The sequence below is a fragment of the Odontesthes bonariensis genome, chromosome 9, assembly GCF_027942865.1.
Source record: "Odontesthes bonariensis isolate fOdoBon6 chromosome 9, fOdoBon6.hap1, whole genome shotgun sequence".
NCBI lineage: Eukaryota > Metazoa > Chordata > Actinopteri > Atheriniformes > Atherinopsidae > Odontesthes > Odontesthes bonariensis.
The window spans coordinates 4,590,224-4,611,841 of NC_134514.1; the positions used below are offsets into that span (position 1 = coordinate 4,590,224).

General features: G+C 42.3%; 1 protein-coding gene, 1 long non-coding RNA gene and 2 other non-coding genes across 4 annotated transcripts; all 4 read right to left on the minus strand.

Moving 5' to 3' along the window:
• Positions 1-63: 63 nt before the first annotated feature.
• On the minus strand, positions 64-7,452 carry LOC142388747 (uncharacterized). The gene is made up of 3 exons (XR_012770324.1): positions 7,379-7,452; positions 5,160-5,252; positions 64-146 (listed from the first exon to the last, which is right to left on the minus strand). It is a non-coding gene; the product is annotated as an uncharacterized LOC142388747 (long non-coding RNA).
• LOC142389065 (U1 spliceosomal RNA) lies at positions 3,950-4,114 on the minus strand. The gene has a single exon (XR_012770373.1). It is a non-coding gene; the product is annotated as a U1 spliceosomal RNA (small nuclear RNA).
• On the minus strand, positions 5,521-5,711 carry LOC142389073 (U2 spliceosomal RNA). The gene has a single exon (XR_012770381.1). It is a non-coding gene; the product is annotated as a U2 spliceosomal RNA (small nuclear RNA).
• Positions 7,453-12,650: 5,198 nt separating the features above from the next.
• LOC142388748 (uncharacterized) lies at positions 12,651-16,935 on the minus strand. Its single transcript, XM_075474298.1, has 9 exons — positions 16,870-16,935; positions 16,699-16,767; positions 15,997-16,600; positions 15,471-15,547; positions 15,197-15,383; positions 14,957-15,078; positions 14,156-14,384; positions 13,820-13,966; positions 12,651-12,925 (listed from the first exon to the last, which is right to left on the minus strand). The coding sequence occupies exons 1-9, from the start codon at positions 16,906-16,908 to the stop codon at positions 12,744-12,746; spliced, it is 1,656 nt and encodes a 551-aa protein (XP_075330413.1). The 5' UTR covers positions 16,909-16,935; the 3' UTR covers positions 12,651-12,743.
• Between the last annotated feature and the right edge of the window lie 4,683 nt (positions 16,936-21,618).

Genomic DNA, 21,618 nt, shown 5'->3' on the forward strand with positions numbered 1-21,618 from the left:
AATGTTCCGGACTTGTGAGAAGTAGTCAGACTGTCTTGGAAGTTGGCTATTCCTGATGTCCTGGGCCCGTGTGTAGCCTTCATTGGTGTAGACTGTGGGCATGCAGCTAATTCTGGTCCTGAAACAGTGGGAAACTCACCACTCCTCTAAAGATGAGAAACAAAAAAAGAGGATGGAGTGACAAGACAGTGGGCTACACCAGTGGGTTTCAAAGTGGGGGCCGCGGCAATTTGGAAGGAAAAGTATGGCAAAACAAAAACAAAAAAATAATTAATGTATAACAAAATAAACAAAAAAGCTAAAATATCCTCATTACAATAATATATTGCATCTGAGCATCTCTGAGCATTACTACTATTACTGTTATTTTTATATATCCCAGTGGGGCACTGACACACAGACTATGGTTGTGAAAGGGGGTGCACAACCCATGTCAGGGCAGGGGGCCGTGTCTGGAATCTACCAGTATATGGGGGGCCTTGTCATGGTAAAGTTTGGGAACCCCTGGGCTAAACAACAACCTACTGATATCTCAGTTCTCTCTACATATTTCACCCATGATAACAACTTACAGCCATTCTCAAGCCAAAATCCATACCTCCTAACATGTTCTACAAATTGGAAGGCATTGTTACTCACTTTGCTTGTGCTGAAAAATGCTATAAATAGAGCACAAAGTTTGTATGATCATCGAATAAAACCAGTCTAAGGACTTGACTAACAATCACCTACTGAACACGTCAAATAGCAAACAAAAGCACCTTGCAATCATGGCCTTCCCTAGCCTGGCGACGCCATCCTACGCACATCCGCCCAAAGATTTTGGCTCCGCACATAATCTGGCCCAATCCCCCTCCCTCGGTTCGCTCAGTGTTTTGCCAATCAGCAAACAGTTGAGAGTGGTGACGCAGAAGTCGCGCGCCGGAGTCCATTGTAGTTCAACTGCAGCGGAAATAAACATGGCGACGGAAGAAGAGACGCTAGAAGCTATCCATGAAGTTGTCTCAACTCTTGAGAGCATTACACAATTAAAACAAGAGCAAGAGGAATGCCTCGTCAATTTTGTTAGTGGGAAGGATGTCGTAGCTCTCCTTCCAACTGGCTTTGGGAAAAGTTTGATTTATCAAATGGTACCGGTATAATGAAAGCGGATGTGGGAAGCGTGATTCGCGAGCTAGAGCCTCGCGAGAGTAAGCATGAACCTCGGCGCATAACCTACGTCCTTTCTAAACATTACTGATTGGTTAAGGGAACTCCAATGAATTTAAGTTGCTGAGTAAGGTCCCACCCTCCATGGAAACGGATTCCTCTTGGGGTTTTTCCAGACTGTTTGACGGAGTCAACAGTCGGCTTTCGCCCAGGCTAGGCCTTCCCCACCCAAAGATCAATAAACAATTGACATTACCATGGCATTGTCCCCAAGGCTCTTAGCGTTTGGAATAGCGTTTCTCTTCAGGAATCTGTGATTGCCACTTGACGAGGTAAAATCGTCCTCCATGAAATGCTCGCTGCAGACGCGGTAGTCTCTGCTTCGGAGGGTGTCCAGCGAAGTTTTCATGTCGAGATGGAGCACCAGCATCCACATTCGCAGCTTCTCATTGGCTGCCTGAGAGGCAGCCGGTGAAAGCTCAGGCCTCTATTACTGCGCATTGTTGCCACAGTGTGGGAAAATGCATTCCCGCACCATTTTGTGGCTTTACCTACCCCACTTTTCTTCCGTCTTCATGAGCACTGCTATGTTTTGCTTCGCTGCCGGTGAAGTTCCTACTTCCTGCAACTAAACTCACGTGACTCCAGCGCAAGACTTGTGAGATCCACAGAAATGAAAGCATTGATCAATATCAATTATTTTGTGGTACCATAAAAATTGTAAATGTCATTAGTCAACTCAAATCCGACCATTACAGCTCTGTAACTTTATATACATTTATATTGGGAAACACTCAGAACGAGACTTGTATTTGTTTTCAAATCAGTGCAACAACAAAACCATATACTGCTAGGTTAGCATTACTTCATGTTGTTTCATGCCCTGTAATATTGTTGTAATGTTTTAAATACTTGAACGCAGTTTTTCTAGAGAAGATAATTGCTTTGGATATGGGAGTATCGTCCATTGACTGTTTTGGGCTTTCACATGCGCGCGCATACCAACAACCGGTAAGTGACATGCTGTTTATAAAGTTGTTTTGTAACGTCCCCATGCCAGTAATGTGAGAACCATGCATATGGTTTTGATGGTAAGGCTTGTGACTTTATTGTCGGATGGTTTATAAAGTGGTGTGACGTTTCTGCTGTGTGCAAGTTGTTGTTTTACGTGGAAGGGTTAGCACTTGCCCCTTAGCCACCACGTATTAGCCTCGCATGACAGGCTGCGCAAACAGCGCAATCGCCGCACAGGGAGCGCCGATTTGCACCGGTCTGTGTCCTACTGTCAGTATTTGACAACCACTAGCAATGGGATTGCGCTTCAAATTCCCCGGAGTTCCCCTTTAACAAAGCACATTGTATTTTAGCAACAGTGCAAACAGTCTGTGCATATTTACAAACATAAAGTGCATGTCAGGCAACTGCTTTCTCAATAATACAACAATACTGCTGTAAATAACATACAAACAGTGTGTAAACAAATGACAAGTCCACAAAAAAAAAAAAAAAAAAAACGGAATTAGCCCAAACAAAAGGATTTTTACTGTCGATCCGTTAGACATCTCAGGTCAGTAGCCTTCTTCTCAATGTCAGCAGGTAGCCTGCTGTCTCCGTTTAACAGATGAACAATGGTGTGATGGTGTATGTTTGTCCCATCCAGCTGCTGATGTTTCATGTTTGTGCCACTAAGTGTCATCACAGATATTAAAGAGCTTCTGCAGGACTTTGAACCTTTAAAATGGACATGCCATGATAATGTCCAGTTATTTCATTCTTAATCTTGGGCAGCTGTAGATAAGCTCTGCATCCATTCTAACAACGCATAGTTTGTAATTATTTCAGAAAGAGGAAGATTTTTTTTCTTGAGGGAAGTCTCTTACTGAAAACAGGACGATTTGGGGGAGAGAGTGTCTTCTAATTGGTCGAATTCCTCTAAGTTATACTGGTTAGAAAGCTACAACTCATTAACAAAGAAGAAACTTTGAAAAACACACTATGTTTGTGGGAAGTGTGGATAAATGGCAGCTGAAGCAGAAAACATGTCCTGCCAAGATCAAAAGGTGATGATGCTTACGGACTCTCCCATTGTCAACCGAGGCTAAGTTGGTAAGGGCTTTTCTTTCAACACAATATGTGAAGTGACTATGTTTGCTTATGTGAGCGCCTTCATGTTTCTGAGTGATGGCAGAAGCAACAAATGGATACTTTCGCAATCAAAAACACATTTTCTTGAGGAGGTCTACAGAACAAAAACTAAGTCCTGTCCTTTCAGAGGTAGTGGTGGTTCATTTGTCCCAAAAACGTTCCTTTTACAGGATGGATAACGCACACGCCTCTAACTCAGGCACACTACCTGGAGAATTTAACCATATAAGGAAAGCCAGGAAGTAAAGCGGCCAGGTTGCTAAAAAAACGTCTTGCGGTCGAGAGTTCAAGACGACTCGATGTGATAACTGCGTTAAACCTGCAGCCAGAAAACATAGAAAAAACACATCAAGGGCCCTTCATTCTTTATGGAATACTTTTGTCTTTTTAAGACCAACTGGTTAACATTTTAATTTTGGTTGGATTTTATTGAGTTTGATTATCACAACTTAAATGAAAATCGATTTGAACTGAACCATATCTTAAATGATATTTGTTGTGATCTGATGATATTAAAAGTAAAACCAAGTTGAATTCAGTAAAAACAAATAGAGAACTAAGATTAATTTCGTGTAGACTGATGAGATTAACCACTTTATATGAGAGTTATAGCACTAGGCTGGTAAAATTCATATTTTTATTTGAACAAGTTGATCAGGGGAGAGCGCGAACGCAGTCCCCCACTACCAGAAATTATGCAGTCGAGATTCCCACATTTGGGGAATTCGCAAAGGTCAGCACAGCCGAGTGTGCAATGGCTGAGCCTCGCCCTGGGTGAACCACCTTCCTGATCATGGTGTCTCCCCTGCCAGGTAAGTATGAGTTGTACAGCTCACTGAGGGGGGAGTCACTCACACACATACTGAGCACACTGATGGTGCTAACAGTCTGTAAGCTAACTAACCCAGAGGCTACAGAGGCTGGGAGGACTCTACAAGATCTGAATACAGAGGAAACTCATCTGTGGACACACACAGATTATTAACACTTTATTTCTACTAAAAACGGCTCCTGTTTCCCATAATGCATTGCTGTATTTGCTCACAAAAAGCTAACTGAACATCACATCATCTTGTATAAATCAGCCTGTCTGTAAATGACCAACAGCCCAACAGGGAGTTCAAGGGAAACTAAGTGAATCAAACTACAATCATAAACTGTTTTGTTCACATCTCACATCCAGATAAAGTATAAAAACACACAGATAACATGTTCTGTCTGCTAACTGTGCAACCACTTCCTGTTTCTTTGTTCACTGGTGGGGGGATACTGACAGCCCTCCTGCTGCTGCTGAGTGTGAACAAGGCTGGATGGTTATGAATGGGATCTTACCAAAATACACATCAAAACCACAAGAATTGTTCCAAATGATGTGGCATCAGATTTTATGTCTTAATGTATGAAGAAACATTAAGAAAAAGTAACTTAGATGTTTTTTCAGGCTGTAAAACCACACCAGCTTACAGAGCTCTATCGGTCTCTGGTGGAGAACAGAGGTAACTGCAGGATATAAACATGAAATAAACTTCTGATCCATTCATTACAGATGGTCCTAATGTTAAATTTAAATACACAATGATTTCACATACACTGGGGCTAATGAACCTAATATACTGCCAATGAAATATTATATTCAGTTCAATTAAAACCAGTAAAAATATAGTTTAAAAAGACGGCAAAAACAAGTTGAAACAATAAAAAAGTGGCATTTCTATGCTGATCTATTCCTCTTGTTTGAATCTGGCATCTTACATAAGCAAAACTGCAGCCCAGTGTGTAGTGGGTTGTTTGTTGGTGGTTGTGTATAGAACTGCACAATTAATCAAATTTTAATCTCAATCTTAATTCTGACTTTTCACATTTACCTTTAAAATGTGTGCTCCACCAACGGATAAAAATCTCATCACGCACTCCCTGTTGATCACATGCTTGTTCCAGGCACGGGAACAAGAAGTTTCCTGGATGAAGTTTGGTAGAGTAGCAACATAAAGACAGATATACAACAACAGAGCATCAAAACAAAAATTAAGCAGAGGGCAAAGAGCTTAGTTGGACATACTTTAGATTTAGAGCAAATATTGTTAAACAAGACTAAATCAGATGCAAAAAGTTCAGTAGAGTCAGAGTGGAACCCATTAATTTAACCATATGAAACATGTCAACATGCAAAAATAAATATTTCATGTGCATCTCTCTAACTGAAGCTTTATTTTTCACACTGTGAGGGGGGGGTGCACCGTTCCTGGAGATACTGCAATACCAGGTCGATGCGTGGAGTGGACGGAGCAAGCCCCTATTCCATCTCCCTGTTCCAAAAATCAATTTAATATATGGTCCCCGGGTAGGGGACGTATCAGATATTAAACTGATAAGAACAGATACTACACTTGATCTTAGCCAAAAGGCCGAGAAGCGATAACACAAATAGGTCGGAGGAAACTAAGTGATCCTCCGCAACTTTATTCTAACTCACGGTTTGAAAAATCAAATACAATAAGATTTATTTCACAATAAAAACAATAACTATGAATAATGTAGCGCCTGTAACGCCGATGCTGTCCCTAAAAAGTTATTTGAATTAACTAATGTCAACAAATGCGGCTTCGCGGCGCTTCCTGGTCACGTGGTACGCTTTAGTCCAATAGGAAGCATCGAAACTTAAATACAGAAAACAACATTTTCCTCACAAACAAGTTACAATATGTGCATTACGTTAATATTTGCGTGTAAATTGTCTTTCAGTTGAGCTTAATAATGTCGAACGGATGTGTGCAGTTGAGGGAAAATAATGTTTTTTCGATTCAGACTGAACAGACAACGCTCCTGCGGTGGCCTCTAATGGAGAACAGAGCTAACAGCTTCATGCTCGGCTCCCTAATTAATTACTCAGCGAATACCCAAACGCACCTGCTCGGTGCTGTAGGTGGTCAAACTGAAAACTATTCTTTTTAAAAAGTAACCGTAAAATAATTTTAAGGAGCTCCACAACTATGACCCAAACACCAACGATAACTTACATACATGCACTGTTAACGGCAGTTAGCTAAAACCTTAATACCACCAGTCCAACAGTTAAAACCAACCGACACTCTCAGAGAGCAAACTTAATGAGGCCGTTCAGACAATAAGTTAACATTCAATTTAATTAGACGAAAATTCAGCCAGTGGTAAACAGTAAGAAACATGGACCTGTTAGGGTGACCAACTGTCCCGCGTAGCGCGTGCGCGTACAGCGTTCGAGGCCAAAATAGTCCGTCCCGCAAATTCAGAGCTTGTCCCGCATAATTGATTCTTGCTGGGGTTGTCACTTTCCCCGCGCCACCCAGATAGCCAAACGAGCGTTACTTGACATTTCAGAACAGCACAGTCGCCGCAGACTGTAGAGCTACAACAGATCCACACACGCGCGCACACACACACACACACACACCCCTTGCAGTCGCATCTGACAGGCTGGCTGTTATCAAATATTTGTTGTTGCCATGACAATTGACTCAACGTTCGCAGTGATGATAAACGTCAATTCACGCGCCTCATCACTAGGCACTTCAGTCAGTCAGTTGGCGCGGCACACTTGGCTAGAACTAGTTGTGGATTGTGGTTTGTGGATAAAAAAAACACAGGGGAAAATGGCAGTGTAGATGGTAGTGTGTGTCATTGAATGTTCAAAATATTATTGTTATCATTATTATATATTACATCACCAATAACAGAAGAATCAATATGTATGTATATATATATAAATTGATATACCATGTAAGGTAGTATGTGCTAGAAATGGGTAAACCACTAAGAGTCTGGCGGCGGGGCAGCGTCCCCCCTTGTCCCCCATAAACATACCCCTTGTCCCCCCCTTGTCCCCCATAAACATACCCCTTGTCCCCCCTTTGGCTTAGGAGCAGGTGGTCACCCTAGGACCTGTTGAAAATGTCCTTCAAACCGTTGAGGTTAATTAAACCGCTGCTAGCTTAATTAGCTAACTTCAACCGCCCTGCTGCGTCAAACATTCACAACGCGCGACGAAAAATTAAACAAACTCACCGATATTTTGCTATCTAAATGTTAACACAATAGTCATTCTTACCTAAAAGAACAATAGAACATATTAAGTAAACATGAACTCGCTAAAGGCCTCCACTCATCACCAACGTGTTTCAATTTGCGCATGCGCAAACATCTCAAGTTGAACACATCTTGTAGCCAATCATCAAACAGAAGTTTTATCTCCAATTTAACTAAAAAAAAAATCTATTTGAAACCCCTCATGTTAACTTTGCTTGTTAACCTCTAAATAAAATTGATTGAAGTTGTTTTTTATGTTATTTTTATGTTGTTATTTATTTATTTATTTAATGATTTTATTGCCTTCTTGTGATTTTATGTAGCTGTGAAGCACTTTGAATTGCCTTGTGTACAAATTGTGCTCTATAAATAAATTGCCTTGCCTTTTTTTTTCTAATAATGACAGCTATCTTAAATGAGCTCTAAATGTAAAACAAAGCACATGGTCAATTAGCCTTTTTTTTTTTTAAAGAAAAAAAATATATATATTAAAGGAAATTATCACAACTAGAGTTTTTCTGGAAGAGATTTAAATAAGTTTTGAATATGCATTGAAAATAGGTTACATTTTAATCTATTTTCTTTGTCCAAAACTTCAATTAAAAACCTGAAGTCTGCACACTGAAGAAATTTCCACCAAATAACCAACTTGGGTTGGTCACCCCAGTGGAACATTATTTCTAGTATGCAGGTTTCATGTTTTCAGCTGGAGATGTCTGCTTTGTGTTCTGTATACTAACATACTTTTATGTTGATCATGTTCATTCAGAACGGTTGCATGCACAGGTGAGTCCAGCTACCGTTACAGGTGTACTCGTCCATTTAACTGGACCACCATGTTGTTCCAGAGTACATGCACTGGATACTCTGTAGAAAACATTCATGACATTCTGCTGCCTCTAACTTTCTTTTTGGGACATCATGGTGCATGCAAGTACAGCTGAAATCGCTGCCAAGATGTTGTCTTTAAGTTACTTGAAGGGTGATTTTCTCAGATGAGGCTGCGGTTACAAAAATCAGGATTTTATTAGAGCAGAGCAACAGCCTGGACATGCTTTAAGGGCGTATTCAGACCAGGAAAGTCCGATAGTTCACTTGCTTTGGTCCGAACCTTTTTTTTTTCCATTTTGGTGCGGTTCGCTTTCAGACTGTACATTTCAGTAAACGGACCAAAATATGTCAACAAAGCCACGCGCCCTGAAGTCGTTCGGCTATTGGTCAGAATCGACACGCGCAACACAAAGTGCTAAGTTCAAAAGTGACTCATTTTCGGTCCAGAAATATTATTTTCGGTCTTTCGTTAGCTTTACCACAGCCGGTTTAGTAATTAGAAGAACGACGCTCTGTTCTGTTACCTAGCAGCAGACAAACGACGGATGCTCCCGAGGTACAAAAAAGCAAAAAGTCTGGGATTAGGTCCGGTCTGCTTTCACACCTCCAAAAGATCCGCACCAGGGTTCGTTTGATCCGGACCGAGACCGAGCTTGTTTGGTCCCGACCAGAGTTCGGTGGTTTGTATTCAGACCATCCCAAAAGGTCCGAACCAACGAAAATCTGGTCCGTTTGGTCCGGACCAAACGAGGTAGGTGTGAATAAAAGTGACCACGAGTTGACACGTAGTCTTAATGGGCTGATTTTCAGTTTAGCCGTCTCACAAAAGAAACAGAAAAATATGTGAACAAGAGCAGATTTATTGGGAATTCGGCTGGAAATATACACTCATTCTTTACTGTTTTTCCTAAAATATGCAAAATTATTAAACATTGTAGCATGTGTTTATATATATAAATAAATAAACAGTATATATATATATATTTATATATTTATAAACTTCCAAATCCAAACAAAAAGAAAATATTTACCCCGCCAAGGAGGCTATGTCTTCGTTCGCGTTGCTTTGTTTGTCTGTTTGTCAGCAGGATAACTGAAAAAGTTATGAACAAATTTTGGTGAATTTTTGTGGAGTTGTTGGAAATGACAAAAGGAACAAGTGATTAAATTTTGGTGGTGATGCGGCTCACGACCCAGATCCAGGAATTTCAAAAAAATATTCTTCACCATTGGGCGAATTTTGACATTGCAGTTTCTAACTCCACAAAAACAAGACAGAAAGACTTGAAATGAAAAAAATAGGGTGTAACCCCATGGCCTTGGCGGAGGTTTGCACTCTGAGTGCTTCTAGTTATAAATGAAAACGGGACGGGGCTTGAGCCACCAGATCTGTAGTATTAGGTCTTGGCACTGGAGCGATGTTGTGGAGGTTCGGAGTATATGACGGTTGGGTCAACTCTCCTCTCCAAGACACGCTGCATGAGGTCGTCACGGAATGCCTGTTGTGTCTTTTTGTTGATGGGCTTGGCAATCCAACGGTCGCTCTGCTTTGGGAAGACAAATCTGTGCCTAGGTTCCCCTAAAAGAATTCAATATAAACACAAGAAACTTGTGCTAAAGAAAATAAAAATAAAATAAAGGACCAGACTCAGTGAATAATTCCTACACTCCGTATTATATAGATCAATGAGCAGTGCTGACCAACATATCATTGGGGTCATCAGGTGGGAACCTCCTTTCATCAGTGTTTCGTCTAGTTGGGCCCACAACACCTCCAGGAGGCTAGACAATGACCACTGGTGTCCCAGAGTCACCTCCTAATGCCAGCCAACACTGCCCCTCATACCACAACAACCATAATCTACCTCAGCCTCTCACCAACTGCACACCAGGTACAGCGGGGTGGGGATGCAAACCCTGGTTTGGGTAGGGGAAGAAATAAAAGAGGTAAGATAAGCAGGAATGGGATTCAAACCCTGGTTGGGGTAGGGGGTAATGAAAGTATAGAGGGTGCCAGAGGTGGAGGAAGGACAAGACACCCTAGCAGATTCAGCAGACAAACTCACCTAAACAATCCTATAATCACTAACAATGCCAGCAAAAACAAATCCATACAACTCACTCCAAGCCAACTCACCCAAAATGGCCGCCTGGTTTCAAAAGGATCACATGTGCCAAACCCTCCACTTAAATAGCTTGAACTTCTTCTTTGCTTTTTCAAAAGTCTGTTTACCCTAAGTGCTCCCCCTGCTGGGCCCCCAGCTGCTATTGCATCTTCTAATCCAAAGCCACTGGCTGGATTTTACTGCTTTATCTGAAACCTCCTGCACTATGTTCCTCACACTCTGTCCACTTACACCCAGCTCCCTCAACAATGAGACAACAGACTTTGCAACAAATCCTCTACATCCTACTTCCACTGGACAGATTGTAACCTTCCATCCTCGCTGCTCTGCTTCTGCCCCCAAGTCCACATATCTAAGCTTTTTCCTTTCATATGCTTCTACTACTAATTCTTCCCAAGGAACAGTCAGCTCTATTAAATAGACTCTCATTCTACTCCTAGACCACAAGACTATATCAGGCCTTAGCCTCTACAAACCTATCTCCTGGGGAACAACAGGCTTATTTCCTAAATCTGCATCTCCCAATCACAAGCATCCTCCAAGCTGCCGTGCCTCCTTATCGTCTTTTTAACTTTCTCCCCCTCTTGAACAAACTGAATTGATACTCTCTTCACCTTGGACCCTCCTAAGTTTACCTGCCTTCGTTTATCTTCAATACCTGCAGCTAAACTTCTTAATACTTGGTCATGTCGCCATGTATACCGGCCTTGTGACAGACTAACCTTACAACCTGACAAAATATGCCTTAGAGTTGCAGTACCTGAACATAACGAGCATAACGGGTCTCCATTTACCCAGAGTTTTAGGTTCTGGGGAGTTGGCAATACATCATATGTTGCCCCTATCAAAAATCTAATACTCCTTTCCTCCATACTCCACAGTTCTTTCCAACTAAGCTTTTTCTTTTCTACACCTTCCCAATTCACCCATCGTCCCTGCTTAGCCTGAGCCACTGCCTTTGCACCCCTTAACATTTCCTCCTGTCTACGAACCTGCTCAACAACTAGCTTTCTCTTCTCCTTTGGACCTGCTCTACTCCACACCGGTTTGCCTGGGCCAAGCCCCAAGCCTCCCCGGCCTATTTGCACATTACCCACAATCTCTGTATGTCTAAGAGTTGCTTCTGCCTCCTGAGCTGCCATTCTTGGTTTCCACTTCCTCCCCTTGGTTGGGTTTGGAACCACCTTACTAACTACCACATCTTTACTCCCAGCTAACAGGAGCTCTGTCCTAACTTTAGTACAGTTAAACTCCTCTACTAGACTAGATACTGGGAGCTGGAGTATGCCTTTTCCATACAGTGCCACAGTACTTAAGCATCTAGGAACACCTAGCCACTTCCTAATATAAAAGCTAACTAAACTTTCCATTTTTTCTACAACAGATAATGGAATCTCATACACAGACAGTGGCCACATCAACCTAGGAAACAATCCAAACTGCAGACACCACAGCTTCAACTTTCCTGGAAGCTCTGATTTATCTATCTTTTTTTCTTTTACATTATGTATTATTTTTAGAGTATTACGTTCAGTATAGTCAATCAATTGTTTTTGCCATTTTATTGGGCATTTAAAAAAAAATTAAACTAAGGAAGTAACAATAGCACCCCACAAGTACATACAAAAAATAAAATGGCACATCACAAGAGCAGTGCAGTACCTGTTGGAGTCTGCAAAATATCTGAGATGGGGACAATGCTTTATCTTTCAGCAAGAAACAAAGCTGTGTAAAGCTAAGGCTGTAATAAAATAGTTTTAAACAAAACATGTCCAGATGTTAGTGACAACTAAAAGAATTGAGAATCTTGAGAGATCTAAGGATAGTTGTTCACAAACGCTCACCTTCCAACCCAACTGAGACGAAGCTGTTTTAGAAAAAAATAAGGAACCAAATGTTCAGTCTCTCTGCGTGTAAAACTGAAGACACATTATCTTTAAAATAATACTTCAATAATGGAAACGCATAAATTAAATTGCACACATTTTTATTGAGAGAAAAGTAAGTAACCAAATGTTGGCAAACTAAGTAAACAAATAGATTATATTGCACACAACTAGCTCACAACTTCCAAATCCAAACAAAAAGAAAATATTTACCCCGCCAAGGAGGCTATGTCTTCGTTCGCGTTGCTTTGTTTGTCTGTTTGTCAGCAGGATAACTGAAAAAGTTATGAACAAATTGAACAAAGTGATTAAATTTTGGTGGTGATGCGGCTCACGACCCAGATCCAGGAATTTCAAAAAAATATTCTTCACCATTGGGCGAATATTGACATTGCAGTTTCTAACTCCACAAAAACAAGACAGAAAGACTTGAAATGAAAAAAATAGGGTGTAACCCCATGGCCTTGGCGGAGGTTTGCACTCTCTGAGTGCTTCTCGTTATAAATGAAAACGGGACGGGGCTTGAGCCAGCAGATCTGTAGTATTAGGTCTTGGCACTGGAGCGATGTTGTGGAGGTTCGGAGTATATGACGGTTGGGTCATCTCTCCTCTCCAAGACACGCTGCATGAGGTCGTCACGGAATGCCTGTTGTGTCTTTTTGTTGATGGGCTTGGCAATCCAACGGTCGCTCTGCTTTGGGAAGACAAATCTTTGCCTAGGTTCCCCTAAAAGAAAGAAGAAAATCATTTTTAATGTTTTATATAATGGCCTATAGACGCCATAGACGTGGAGCAGGGTCAACTTTCAGAGAGGCCACTTCAAACACCTGCCACTGATCATCAATGGTTCTGCTGCAGAGAGACAAAATTACTTTCAGGGAACATCAGAGGGGGCCTCCCCTGGAACACCAACACTTCCTTCACAAAAGCTGCCAAGCGCACATTCAAACAGAGGGACCATCAACAGCATCTTCTCCATCCGCATTACTGTGTGGGGAGGAAGCAACATGTACAAGAGAGCCATGCAGTGAATGGTGAACACAGCTATGAAGATCAAACATCAATGCACCCCTCCAAGACATACACAGCACCCACAAAGCAACTCACCCCGCACATAATCTCTTCAGCCTTCCACCCTCTGGGAAGACGTACTGGAGCCTACATTCCTTCCAAACCACTAAAGTTACCAACAGCCCCTACCCCCTGGCCATGAGGAAGCTATGGTCTGCAGAAACTAAAACTCACATGGGACTCAAATGATATTTATAAATTGTAACAATTGCTGCACTTATGATAGCTCATAACAACACAACATCCCTCATATGTAATTATATATTGCTGGCTTGCATTGCATGTTATTGTCCACCCTATCCCTGTCTAGACATGGGTTAGTGAGAAATGTAATTTCAATTACTTTCCATGTCCATAATATATAAAGTAACCGACAATAAACCGGACTTCGACTTTTTCTTCCTCGATACAAAATGCATTATGCTTCATGTAATGCAATATGACTGGGACAGTTGTGTTATTTACACAATCAAAAACATGTTCACTTAGATCGCAAAGTGTGAAAAACTGTCATAGTTCAACTTGCATAAGACATCTGTCCAATCATACCCTTTTTTGTTGTTGCCTGTGGTCGGTCAACATTGCTGTTGTGATCCATGATGGCAAGTTGGGTGCGGGCCCTCATGCCGTCGTAGCCGTAATGAACTCTCTTCTCAGCATATTTCAGCATTGCTGAATGGTACACCTCCAGAGATCCTGTGTAAAAGCAGACATGCACCCAAAAACAGATATTCTAAAGACAAGCAAAGCCATTCCAATGTGCTAGGTCTTGGTGCACAGTTGTATTTTAAATACTGTAGCAGATGATGATGCAGTCAAATGTGTTGACTCCTTAGCTTAGAAGACCATTAGAGATTAAATATTTTTATGTGAGTAAATGAATACCGGTGAGCTTGAAGAGTGTCATTTGCTTCAGGTCTCTTAGAAGGTCCTTATCCATCACTACTGTCTGCAGTCCAAGGAAAGCGGGCGAGTTTTTGTCCAGCCACTTCTTGCGCTTCTGCTGTTCCTCGGTTAGTGGTGGATGAGGGCAAGTGCATTCGGCACCACCATCTTCCCATCTGTGAATACCACAGATGTGGTGGAGAAGACCCGTCCAACGACGAACACAGACCTTTGAAAGGCAGAGCCAATAACAAATCACAATCATCTTACACAAATCACAGTAAATTCAAAGGGATATACAGACCATCAGAGGTGTCAAACGTAAAAGTGAATTCATGGTGTAAGTACAACACTAGCACATGATATTACATCACATTTACACCATTTTCTCCATTGTACCTAATGAGTTATATAGACTGTGTGTTATTGAAAAACACTAAAAACCAACAAGAACCGACCACAAACTTGAGCCAACCAGCACAGAGTCAGCTGATCGTAACACAAGTACACAAATCTACTGGTTACTCTGATAAGTTACCTATGTAAGAATGACACCTCTGCAGAACATTTCCTTTTCAAAAGAAATGAATTTGTAGACCACTCTGTAATCGTATTGTACTATGTATGCCTCACATTTTGCTATTCACACACACCGACTAAAGGAAACCATGCAAAGCAGCCATGGGAGTCTGTATCTAGCACAACTGCACTTTCAAACCCTGTGGTTGATGACACACCTATACCACATGTATTATCACCATCCCCAAGACCTAGTTTGATTACATTATTGTTCATCATTACCTCTTCATCTCCCTTGGATGAGTCGCATGAAAAGTACAAATGATTTGTAATGGATCTTATCCATGGCTGAAGGTCTTTGGTGCCCTTCTTATTGGAAATGGCAGTCAGCTTTTTCTTCACACCTACAAACAAAGCAAAGGATGTTGTGTTTTGTATTTTTCCTTGGCATACAATGGCAAGCATAAATTTACAGGTGCAATTGGCTAAATGCAGAAGTTATTGTTCTTATATTTATTTCACCTTTCGCGACGTGCCAAATATCAAATTCGTGTCGAATACTGCTGTAGTTCTCCCTCATGACTTTGCGAATTGACGGCGATCGGTCAGTTGTCACAAAACCAACTTTCAGTCCCCTCTCCAGTAAATAATCAAGTCCCCTCTGGAACCCTGTCAGCTCCATTGCAACCGAACTGGTTGCCTCGGTAACCTGTAAAGTAACTCATCATCTTCACAAAAGCCCATGCACTATTGACAAGAGATTTCTGAAATTACATTAATTTGCTAAAGGATTTACCTGGACCAACTCAACGTGCACAATTTCCTTTGTGGTGTCATCTTGAAAGCTGTAGGTGGAATACTTGCTACTGAAACCTGTTGTAATAAATTGAAAAAAGAAAAATGATTAGAGGAACTACACTGCATTTTAGCAGAAAAAAAATGCCATATGCTTGTGGCTCATGCATACACAAACAATCATAAGAACTCCTCCTCACACACACACTCTTTTGGAGCTCTGATGACACTGTACGGCCTTCCCGTGTGTGTGTGTGTGCATACAGTACAAGGGCAGTCCAGGCATATTGTAACACCAGAGTTCCAATGTATACATGTGTGAGGAGGTGTTCATATGATTGTGTGTTAGAGAAGGAAAGAAAGAGTGTGTGTTCATTTGCCGTGTCTGGGAGTGTACGATGAAACTGTGTGTGTGTGCGTGCATGTCAGAGAGAGAGAGAGAGAGTGAATGCCCACAAGTGTACTTATAAGTGGGAAAAGTACTGGAGAACAAATAAGTACAAGTGCCTGTAAAGCATCAGACCTACCGGGGCTGTCACATCTTGCATCACCACAAAGGTCAATTGTATGGCCCGATGCACAATGTTGCAGGAGACGTTCCATGATTGTTTCATGTTGGTCTCTGTAGGCCTGTTGTATAACCGGTATGAGGTAGACCTCTTGCATCTTGTAGAACTGTGTATTCTTGGGGATTGGTGTATGTAGAAGATTAGCCCAGTCCAGTAGGGTTGTGTGCGTAGCCCCTGTGAAAAGTATGGATGCGCTGATGAGGAGGTTATTTTCTGCCATCCCTCGCCGATCAGGGCAGGAAGCCCACGTACCGGAGTGATTATTCAGGCAGTTCCACTGAATTTTTATTTGGCTTGAATGTGTTGTGGTTCTCGTCTCTGCAACAGCTGCACCACATACTGCACAGATTTGGAAAAGTTGCAGGAGTCTTGATTCACTAACAAGCCACTTCCTTTCAGCCCACCCATCTCCATTGGCAGAAGCTGAACCAGAATCTCTATCAGGACTTGATTGAGATGATCCACTGGGAGGTAAGTAGCTGATGTCAGAGGGCTCGTCCTCCAGTGACATCTCCTGAAAGCTCACACTCATCTCCGAGGCAGCGACATCTTCTTCAGCTTCCTGTGGAATGTGATCATGTGGATGGCACATTTACAATTACAGTTTAGGATGTTACGTTGGAAATCATGGCCAAAGTGTAGATAACTAAAATTACTCACGTGTGTATCAATCCATGTTGAGGTCTTGGGGACCATCAAACCCTGTGTTGATGTTGTGGCACTGGGATCCTTGAATATAAAATGCACACACGCTTATTTATGAGATCAATGACAATGAGTCCATTTACACATTATGGGTTTGGAAACGGGATGAAACCATGGCAGACTTACCACTGTTTGCTTGCAAGAAGGAGGTCTTGCTAGGTACATCCCAGACAGTGATGGCCTCGTCTGTGCAGTGGAATGTTCCGGACTTGTGAGAAGTAGAGTCAGACTGTCTTGGAAGTTGGCTATTCCTGATGTCCTGGGCCCGTGTGTAGCCTTCATTGGTGTAGACTGTGAGCATGCAGCTAATTCTGGTCCTGAAACAGTGGGAAACTCACCACTCCTCTAAAGATGAGAAACAAAAAAAGAGGATGGAGTGACAAGACAGTGAGCTACACCAGTGGGTTTCAAAGTGGGGGCCGCGGCAATTTGGAAGGAAAAGTATGGCAAAACAAAAACAAAAAAATAATTAATGTATAACAAAATAAACAAAAAAGCTACAATATCCTCATTACAATAATATATTGCATCTGAGCATCTCTGAGCATTACTACTATTACTGTTATTTTTATATATCCCAGTGGGGCACTGACACACAGACTATGGTTGTGAAAGGGGGTGCACAACCCATGTCAGGGCAGGGGGCCGTGTCTGGAATCTACCAGTATATGGGGGGCCTTGTCATGGTAAAGTTTGGGAACCCCTGGGCTACACAACAACCTACTGATATCTCAGTTCTCTCTACATATTTCACCCATGATAACAACTTACAGCCAGTCTCAAGCCAAATTCCATACCTCCTAACGTGTTCTACAAATTGGAAGGCATTGTTACTCACTTTGCTTGTGCTGAAAAATGCTATAAATAGAGCACAAAGTTTGTATGATCATCGAATAAAACCAGTCTAAGGACTTGACTAACAATCACCTACTGAACACGTCAAATAGCAAACAAAAGCACCTTGCAATCATGGCCTTCCCTAGCCTGGCGACGCCATCCTACGCACATCCGCCCAAAGATTTTGGCTCCGCACATAATCTGGCCCAATACCCCTCCCTCGGTTCGCTCAGTGTTTTGCCAATCAGCAAACAGTTGAGAGTGGTGACGCAGAAGTCACGCCGGAGTCCATTGTAGTTCAACTGCAGCGGAAATAAACATGGCGACGGAAGAAGAGACGCTAGAAGCTATCCATGAAGTTGTCTCAACTCTTGAGAGCATTACACAATTAAAACAAGAGCAAGAGGAATGCCTCGTCAATTTTGTTAGTGGGAAGGATGTCGTACCTCTCCTTCCAACTGGTTTTGGGAAAAGTTTGATTTAGTGTTGCAACCCGGTATAATGAAAGCGGATGTGGGAAGCGTGATTCGCAAGCTAGAGCCTCGCGAGAGTAAGCATGAACCTCGGCGCATAACCTACATCCTTTCTAAACATTACTGATTGGTTAAGGGAACTCCAATGAATTTAAGTTAATTTAAGGTCCCACCCTCCATGGGAACGGATTCCTCTTGGGTTTTTCCAGACTGTTTGACGGAGTCAACAGTCGGCTTTCGCCCAGGCTAGGCCTTCCCCACCCAAAGATCAATAAACATTTGACATTACCATGGCGTTGTCCCCAAGGCTCTTAGCGTTTGGAATAGCGTTTCTCTTCAGGAATCTGTGATTGCCACTTGACGAGGTAAAATCGTCCTCCACGAAATGCTCGCTGCAGACGCGGTAGTCTCTGCTTCGGAGGGTGTCCAGCGAAGTATTCATGTCGAGATGGAGCACCAGCATCCACATTCGCAGCTTCTCATTGTCACCGTGCCTGAGAGGCAGCCGGTGAAAGCTCAGGCCTCTATTACTGCGCATTGTTGCCACAGTGTGGGAAAATGCATTCCCGCACCATTTTGTGGCTTTACCAACCCCACTTTTCTTCCGTCTTCATAAGCACTGCTATGTTTTGCTTCGCTGCCGGTGAAGTTCCTACTTCCTGCAACTAAACTCACGTGACTCCAGCGCAAGACTTGTGAGATCCAAAGAAATGAAAGCATTGATCAATATCAATTATTTTGCGGTACCATAAAAATTGTAAATGTCATTAGTCAACTCAAATCCGACCATTACACCTCTGTAACTTTATATACATTTATATTGGGAAACACTCAGAACGAGACTTGTATTCGTTTTCAAATCAGTGCAACAACAAAACCATATACTGCTAGGTTAGCATTAATTCATGTTGTTTCATGCCCTGTAATATTGTTGTAATGTTTTAAATACTTGAACGCAGTTTTTCTAGAGAAGATAATTGTTTTGGATATGGGATTATCGTCCATTGACTGTTTTGGGCTTTCACATGCGTGAGCATACCAACAACAGGTGAGTTACATGCTGTTTATAAAGTTGTTTTGTAACGTCCCCATGCCAGTAATGTGAGAACCATGCATATGGTTTTGATGGTAAGGCTTGTGACTTTATTGTCGGATGGTTTATATAGTGGTGTGACGTTTCTGCAAATGTGCAAGTTGTTGTTTTACGTGGAAGGTTTAGAATTTGCCCCTAGCCACCACGTATTTGGCTAGCATGACAGGCTGCGCAAACAGCACGATCTCCACACAGGGAGCGCCGATTTGCACCTGTCTGTGTCCTACTGTCAGTATTTGACAACCTCTAGCAATGGGATTGCGCTTCAAATTCCCCGGAGTTCCCCTTTAACAAAGCACATTGTATTTTAGCAACAGTGCAAACAGTCAGTGCATATTTACAAACATAAAGTGCATGTCAGGCAACTGCTTTCTCAATAATACAACAATACTGCTGTAAATAACATACAAACAGTGTGTAAACAAATGACAAGTCCACAGTAGCCTTCTTTTCAATGTCAGCAGGTAGCCTGCCATCTCCGTTTAACAGATGAACAATGGTGTGATGGTGTATGTTTGTCCCATCCAGCTGCTGATGTTTCATGTTTGTGCCACTAAGTGTCATCACAGAGATTAAAGAGCTTCTGCAGGACTTTGAACCTTTAAAATGGACATGCCATGATAATGTCCAGTTATTTCATTCTTAATCTTGGGCAGCTGTAGATAAGCTCTGCATCCATTCTAACAACGCATAGTTTGTAATTATTTCAGAAAGAGGAAGATTTTTGTTTCTTGAGGGAAGTCTCTTACTGAAAACAAGACGATTTGGGGGAGAGAGTGTCTTCTAATTGGTCGAATTCCTCTAAGTTATACTGGTTAGAAAGCTACAACTCATTAACAAAGAAGAAACTTTGAAAAACACACTATGTTTGTGGGAAGTGTGGATAAATGGCAGCTGAAGCAGAAAACATGTCCTGCCAAGATCAAAAGGTGATGATGCTTACGGACTCTCCCAGTCAACCGAGGCTAAGTTGCTAAGGGCTTTTCTTTCAACACAGTGGCCCTCATTTATCAAGCCGTCGTAGAAAGCATCGTAGATATGAGCGGAGAACTCGTCGTACGCAGAGGCTCAAGTGAGATTTACAGAACATGCGTACCACACCAATCCCATCGTAAGACCGAGCGGCTGTTGATAAATCCGGTGGCTGAAATCCATCGTAATGATCCTAACCACGCCTTCTACAAAAGGCCGCACCTCTAGAATTTGCGACATGGATAGACGAAAGGCGGCAAAGAAACGCTGCCAACAGCGTTGACAGCTGGGACGGCTGTCAACAGCGTTGGCGATGTAAATCGCAGACCGGACGAGTTATGTATTTTCCCCTACTGTGATGGTCAATAAAATGTGATAAACTCCAGATTAAATTAAATCTAAAATTGAACGATGTTTTACTTTTTCTCCAATAAGATCAGGAAGAAGTGGTCCGATATGAAAAAGAAGGTCGCAGCTCTCCGACGCAGCATGTCACAAACGGGGGGGGGATCCAGGTTTGGATTTGAGTGCCTTGGAGGAGAGGGTGGCTGGCCTGATCGGAGCTACGTCCTCATCAGGCATGCCAGGGAAACTTGACACTGATGCGCCCATGCTAGAGCTCGAGAATGGTAAGAATGACTGCACACCCAAGACGTTTAAATAAAACAGTTGCTTTCATTTTCAACACAAATGAGGTTCCTAATCAAACTAATATTTTTCATTCACAGATGAATCCGAAGTGGCATCCGGGCAACCTGACCCGCGCAACGAATACGCGGCCCCGTCAACATCCGAAGCCTCTGCCTCTGCCCCCCGGTCTGCAGCGTCACACCGGCCAGCCGTGTTGACCACAGGGGTCCTAGAAAGACAAACAGAGATCGTGAAGTGGATGATGGCTTTAACACACACCATGCAATCTATCAACAGTACATTGAAAGACATAAATGAAACACTGAAGTCACAGAATAAATGCTGAAAGAAATCGTTGTTCTCCTTTCTTTTTTCCTTGAATAACAGAATGCTTACCAAAAGTCAGAATGGCTGAATAAGTTCCTCTCTCCTCCTGAGCGCTCTTGGCTGTGCAGGCTGGTGGAAGGATCTCTGGGTGCGGGGTCCTCTGGATGTACATCTGGAAATGGCACTCCATTTTTTTGGGCAATGTTATGGAGATCCCCGCATGCAATAATAATATTGCATACCTTTTCGGGCGTATAGGGTTCCCCCCGCAGCCGAGAGACAGATCCAGCTTTAGGAGCCCTGTACACCTCTCCACAGTGGCACGCGTGCGCGTATGCGCAGTGTTAAAGCGCCTCTCCTGTTCGGTGTGAGGGTGCACGGTTGAATAATGAGCCATCACTCTTCCAATTACGGAGTTGTACTTGTTTAATTTATTTAATTTGCGTTTATGTTTCTATTTATGTTGAAGTCAAATAAAACATGGGCCTTCTTTAAAGTGATAAGTCTGTAATTTTAACCAAGGGATTTGTTGCGACTCCTGAG

Bases quoted from the DNA above. Each gene is read 5' to 3' on its own strand.
- LOC142388748 (XM_075474298.1), bottom strand. From the start codon at position 16,908: ATGTACCTAGCAAGACCTCCTTCTTGCAAGCAAACAGTG. The intron at 16,768-16,869 runs GTAAGTCTGCCA...TTTATATTCAAG, and splicing joins CTTCTTGCAAGCAAACAGTG to GATCCCAGTGCCACAACATC. The intron at 14,385-14,956 runs GTAATGATGAAC...TGCCTTTCAAAG, and splicing joins CATCCAAGGGAGATGAAGAG to GTCTGTGTTCGTCGTTGGAC.